At 37.0% G+C, this 6607-nt stretch overlaps 2 protein-coding genes across 4 annotated transcripts in view; both read left to right on the top strand.

The window, feature by feature from the left end:
* Positions 1–1482, top strand: part of LOC149709852 (uncharacterized) — a 28016-nt gene extending 26534 nt beyond the window's left edge. Inside the window, exons 16-19 of one of the 3 annotated variants that reach the window (XM_089857957.1) lie at positions 2–70; positions 141–218; positions 481–549; positions 696–1482. In XM_089857957.1, coding sequence (XP_089714083.1) covers positions 2–70; positions 141–218; positions 481–549; positions 696–740 — 261 coding nt within the window. In that variant the 3' untranslated portion in view covers positions 741–1482. The remainder of the gene's footprint in view (position 1; positions 71–140; positions 219–480; positions 550–695) is intronic. The other 2 variants (XM_089857959.1, XM_089857958.1) reach the window with 2 other exon arrangements.
* An 881-nt stretch (positions 1483–2363) lies between these two features.
* Positions 2364–4990, top strand: LOC149709853 (uncharacterized). The gene is made up of 6 exons (XM_089857964.1): positions 2364–3055; positions 3117–3308; positions 3394–3491; positions 3563–3767; positions 3840–4081; positions 4156–4990. The coding sequence occupies exons 1-6, from the start codon at positions 2743–2745 to the stop codon at positions 4729–4731; spliced, it is 1626 nt and encodes a 541-aa protein (XP_089714090.1). The 5' UTR covers positions 2364–2742; the 3' UTR covers positions 4732–4990.
* The last annotated feature ends 1617 nt before the right edge of the window (positions 4991–6607 follow it).

A 6607-nucleotide genomic window follows, 5' to 3' on the forward strand; every position in this document is an offset into this window, starting at 1 on the left:
GTCTTATTTGCAGAAAGAAAGTTGCGCGAAAGAGCAAGTTGAGTTATTAACGAAGAAATCTAATAAAGAAGTAAGCCTAATACTCTTTTCAAAGCAAACTTTTGAAGCCAAGGCTTAACACTTACCATTTTTATTCAAAGCTGCCATTTATGAGAGCCGCGAGGGAAAAACCATTGCCAATGCCGTTTAAAAACGGAAAAATATTGTTTTTACAACAGGTAACAAGCTTTCTTACACTTAATTACGATTATAATTAAAATTAACTAACGCATAAACGCACACTCGTCACACGCACGCTTATCCGCTTTAAACTTCAAGGCACCGCGAAGGCGCGAAATGCCTGGCGCCTGTTAAACAGAGTTGTCAGAAGTTGGAAAAGGGGCTGAACATAAATTTTAGCCACCCATTATTTCCACGAAATTAATATACAAAAATGTCGCTAGAATTTAAAAATTTTCTATTTTTAACACTGGAATCTAGGATTTAGAAAATAGAAGAAAAGAAATTTTAAAAACAGAAATGAAATTAAGAAGAATTCAAGCGAAAATGGTGAGCAGACGATTTTGTATCCTCGTGAAGTGTTAAGGTACAAAGCTTATTGACTTGAGTCGAAACGACTGGCTGTCAGTACCAGACACTTCTAAAACACATTGGTTTATAACCAAAATTTTTATTAATCACTTAATTTCGATTAGGCAGACGAAATAAAGAAAGGAAGGGCTCCACTAAAAGCCACGTAGAAGAATCATGTCGCTATCAACCAGTTTTTCTCCCCCCAAAAACCAAAACAAACTCCATTTTGATAGTTCATGGCTGCGTATATACAATTCTAAATCTTCTATAGCCTGCCAGAATACAACAATTAAGTCCGCCATTCCCTAGTGTCAACCCATTCTTGTACCATATAGTCATTCTAACCCCTATATATTTTTTGTAAATTTTTACCATAGTTCATTCCAAAAAAAAATAGCGTATTTAAAAACAACAATTAAATAAATTGAATTAAAATAAAATAAAAAAACAATACGATCCTCTATACTAAAAAGTAGTAGAGTGTAATTATGTACATATATAAATTAAAAAAAAATAATCAGGAATTAAAATAAAAACCCCAAAATTAAATAATTTTAATTTAATTACACTCTAATTCGTTTAGATTATATTAAAAGGGGAAGAAATAACCAGTTTAGTTTGAAAACAACGAGAAAGGACATCATTTAATCATTAAATTTAAGTTAATTTAATTCCCCTAAATACTTTCTCGCAAGAAAATACCTACATCAGTATTTTAACCATTTTTCATTCCCTATTTAATAAAAAAAATAATTACTCTTATATACCTATTAAAAAAAACAACCAAAAATAATTGTATCGAGTAGTTTTAATATATATACTAAATTATTATGTATAATAAAAAAGAAAACAAAATATGTGTGGAATTCCTATAACATTTACTGTGATACAGCGGCGTGTACCATGTAAATAAAAATAATATAAGAATACGTTAGATAACAAAAAGTATGTCCCATACATTTTTAGCATACTTCACCTGCCATCGACCAGTTTAAGACATTTACACCTATAGACAATTCCATAAATACTTGTAGAGAAACCAACATACAGGCTTGAGGTCACCCTCTTTGGTTATTTCATCCAAGAGGCAATGCCAGACGGAGTTCATCCGTGTTCACTCACTACACTAGTCGGGAGGCTAGCCAACTCGCATTGCCTCTAGTGGATGGTACTTCTTGGCACCAGGGGATATAACCACCCAAGAAGGTGACCTTCCCCTCGCCCCTGTTTTGTTTGCTTCTCTTTTAGATTTAATGGAATGGTCTATTTCCTTGACCCCTATGAGAAGTGACCTAATGATACTAGAACCAGAAGAAACTTGACCTATCACAGCCTTAACGAGAGAATGAAATTAACCATCTTTAATCGCTTCAGGTTAATAAAATAGGCTTTGAAAATTAATTAATATAATATTAACAGAATAGTTTTGTGGATGCTCCCTTTATTTTCCCTAAATTTAAGCCTAAAATTCTGTTATCCTAAATTACATTCAAATTAGTTTCTATGGGGATTAAGAATTAGACGTTAATTGAATTATATTCTTGGAAACGCAAATCATTTCTGAAAAATTAGTGAATTAGAGCAAAGACCGAAAACATATTGGATTTGGAACTGGCGTGATTAACAGATTATATTAAAAACTATAAATTATAATCTACCAGAGGTTTCACGTTACAAGATACTACTACCCGCACTAAGCTAGTTCTTAAGTGGGCAAAATATTTTAGTAGTAACGACTGGTTTGACGTTTAACCCATAAACACATTAAACCCCGATTAACGATTATTAATTTCCCAGAACCAAAAATAATAATAATATTTTTCAAAAACAGGGACGGTTTCTACTAATTGTTTTCGAAACTTGTTGAATCATTTGACGTCATGATCTAATAAAAGCGTACGTTATAGGCGATAGTGATTTTACGCAGACCAAATGCCGATAACCCTAATTTTATAGAGTCTGGGAAAAATAAAGTTACCACGTCTAATCTTGACATTCAATATCAAAAATTCCCAGAACTTCAATTTCAGGCCATCGGTTTTAGTGATAGTCCCAGAAAAGGTCTCCTACAGTTTGGCCCTATTGATAAAGTTACTGAAAAAACCCTTATAAAGCGGTTTCGGCTCAGTCATTTTGTCGCAGAAAGTCTTTACACTTTCCCACATCAAGATGGTGTCCTCAACGACGTGTCTATTACTCCTGGGCTCTTGCCTTCTCTTCAATGGAGTCCAATCGGGTGTTAAGAGCCCTTATCGTAAAACTGAAGACTTGAATGTCAGCGGGGAAAAAGGATTAGGCGGCGACAACAGCGCTGAATACCGAGTACAACAGAGAGAAAATACTCAAATCATGCAACAAACTCTGCTCAACTTGACAACGCAGTTTCAACAATTCAGAACCAATATGGAAACGCACGTTCAACAAATTCAAACTCAGCTCGATCAACAATGCAGAGGTGGATGCCAAGGGCATGGACATTATGGTAAGATTTTATTGATTGAAGCCAATATCAGTCGCTTGACCTTCTTCAAACTATTTTCAAGGTAATGAAGGTCGTGGAGCGCCATTAGGATCTGATCCTCGTACTTGGGGACCCGGAAATCAACCAGCACCAGGCTCTGATCCCAGTACTTATGGACCAGGAAATCAACCAGGACACGGAGGTCACGGAGGCCACGGAAGTCAATGCGGAAGACCGAGAAACTATCCTCGTAGCTTCATGCGACCACCAAGAGGTATATTGACCAATTGAGACTATAAAGATATCCGTCTTCTTTGTGATATAAAGCCAAAATTTATATCCCATATTTTTGTTTTCAGTACGCAACCCTGAGGATTACGACTTCGCCATTTGCAACGTGAAACCCAACAGCAAGATTTCAAGCAATGTTACCGGCCGTATCATTATGATGCAAAGAGTAAGAAATTGGCCTATCTGGACTCATAGGAATATTTCAACAATTCCTCTGAATTAATTGAAAATTTTCAGAGAGACTCTCCAACTACCTATATCTCCATTCGAGTTAGAGGATTCAATCTCCATCCTGACCACGAACCAGTCGGTGACTTAGTTGAAAAGGACGGTCAAACAAAAACTTCGGACAGACTTGAAGACGTATCCCAAGCCAGACAAGACTTTTCCGAACAACTATCCCAACTTTCCAAGACCGGAAAAACAAGCGAGAAGATTATTGGTAACTTAAATTATTTTCACTTTCCCCTCATCAGGGTAGACTTGACCATTGACAGTATTTTTTGTCTTCTAGATAATGGTCATCTTCACGGACTTAGGATTCACTCCATCGCTGACCTTTCGGACGGTTGTGATTCAACCGGGGATGATTACAACCCTTACAACGCGCGTCACGGAGGACCCAATGCCAAAATAAGACACGTTGGAGATTTAGGCAACATCGAATGTGATGACGAAGGTGCGTCGAATCAAATTATCACTGACGACAAAGCTTCACTGAGAGGACAATACAGCATAATTGGAAAACCCCTTGTGGTAGGAACAGTGGAATAATAACAAAAATTTTATGACTTCAAATCAATAAATACTACTATATTTTCCCCAAACAGATTCACCAAAGTGTTGATGACTACAGTCCTTATGCTGCATCAGCTACCGCGCCTGGTGACCGAGTAGCTTGTTGTATCATCGAGAAAATCCCATCAAACCTCTACAACGATTACGAATTTTATCCGTCTCAAGGTCACGGTTCATCCGGCCACAGTTCTGCCGATTTTAGAGATGGACAACGCCCCGGAAACTACGATATCCCCAGTGGACCAATAAGCGGAGGAAGCAGTCACTACCCTGGCACCGGTCCTTCATCACTTGGTGGTCATGGAAGTCACGGAGGACATGGAGGTCATGGAGCTCACGGAGGCCAAGGTGGTTACGGAACCCGAACCTCTGGTTACGATAACCAAGGTCAATCAGGTTACAATAGAGGCCAAGGGGGCTACAACAGAGGTCAAGGAAACAGAATACAACCCAATACTCATGGGTTTGGATCACGGGACCACTCTGCCGTAACGGACCACGATCACGACCATGGTACTGGTACAGCTCCAATTGTCGGAGGGGATGACAGATACGTTCAAAGACAAGATTTCCAACGTGGCAAGAACCCTTATTCCGGAAATGTTTAAATTTCTAATGGTACCACCGTATTTGACGCGATTATCGTTTAATTGTTTTTAATCTTATTATAAAGCTTTGTTTTCTTAATTTTAAATTAAAAGTTCAAAGAAAAAAATTGCCGTTGCTAAGCCTAATGTCAAGGATTTAGTAAAGATGTAAATTGGAAAATAAAGTTTTATACTTACAATTTAAACTTGGCTATTTCCAAGAATACCACCCACCTCTCAGATTTTATTGTGGTTTGGTTTTTTGGAAAGTATATGAGGTGAGAAAAATTATGGCGTTAAAATTTTTGGCCGGAAATGAATAGGAAAAAAGTTTGAGCAAAAAGAAAATTTGGAAAAGGCCCCCTATCTATGCATATACGGAGGGTCCTGGAGCGCGCGTATACAAAAACTAGAGATAAATATTGCCTCAAGATCACCCTAGATTTCAGCGATCTGGTAGCATGGTGGCTATTTAAATTTTTGTTCCATTTATTTAAAGAAAATTTCATTTAAAAACTCATTATTTTATTACATAACAACCCTACATTACTATAGGTTAGGTTAGGTTTGGTTAGGTTTGGTTAGGTTAGGTTAGGTTTGGTTAGGTTAGGTTAGGTTAGGTTAGGTTTGGTTAGGTTAGGTTAGGTTAGGTTTGGTTTGGTTTGGTTTGGTTAGGTTCCGTTTAAATTGCACGCCTTTTCCAAAATTTTAATATCTCTTGTGCTTTACACAAGTTTCATAGGGTCCCGGCACCCTCCGTATATGCATAGATAGGGGGCCTTTTCCAAATTTTCTTTTTGCTCTAACTTTTTTCCTATTCATTTCCGGCCAAAAATATTTACGCCATAATTTTTCTCACCTCATATACTTTCCAAAAAACCAAACCACAAAAAAATCTGAGAGGTGGGTGGTATTCTTGGAAATTCCCTTAAACTTTGTCCAGTTTGGATGGTGTTTATTGCTTATTCCACCATTGACGATTGACCAAGGCTTAAAGTAATGAAACTGTTCAAACACCTATTTTAGGCCTAAAACTCCGAGTCCCAATGTAACTTTCATCCAATAGTGCATTTTTCTAGAGTAACCTTCAAGACTCTCATCACTTTCAATTCGATTCAGTAAACAATTTTATTCTTAAAAAGTTTTAAAAATAAAAACTTTTCTTTTTAATAATTAATGAATTAATCACATTTAACACGTTAATATAAATTACTACAAAACTAGGAAAGGTTTTGTTACAATAAAAATAAACTACCGGTACATCATCATTACGACTCGCGATTAGGCTTAGCGACCTTTGTGTGTATGTGTGTGCTTTGTCCCGGGTGACACGTGACTCGGACCAGACTTGGGGGGTGTAGTTGTATTTCCGTAGAGAGACGAAAAGAGAGAGAGAGAGAGAAAGGGGAGGGGCGTAATTTAAATGATAATAATTTTATTTATGTAATCCTTATAATTGGCGGGCTTTTGGGCCGATAAAATAACCTTCTAAACACGCCATATAAGTAGGATCCGCTTTTTGGAGCTGGACCTAGAAAGAAAATGGTTAAAAAAGAAAATAATTACGAAAAGAGACCCCATATGGGTCGTTGTACTTTTAGGTATTTTAAGTTTTAGAAAATTTAGAGAGCTTTTTAGCGTGGTTAGAAAGATTAGTTATACTTTTTGGGGCGTGAAATTTCTTAGAAATTTAAGCGTTATCCAAGGTTAAACGTAACAGCCATGCTGTGTTTTGTTTTTGTTGAAAATTTCAACGCAAAATCTAGGCCTAATTACTCTAATTGAGAATTTATATTCTGGGGTCCAATTTTGGGGCCCCGCGCGGAGATGTCGCTCGAAAAACGGCATGATATTTTTGGCTTCTAGTTTGTAATTTCGGGGGAGCTATAGGAAACTA

Source organism: Phalangium opilio, unplaced genomic scaffold (assembly GCF_054372755.1).
Source record: "Phalangium opilio isolate 3A_F unplaced genomic scaffold, DU_Popi_V2 ptg000011l_1, whole genome shotgun sequence".
Taxonomy (NCBI): Eukaryota; Metazoa; Arthropoda; class Arachnida; order Opiliones; family Phalangiidae; genus Phalangium; species Phalangium opilio.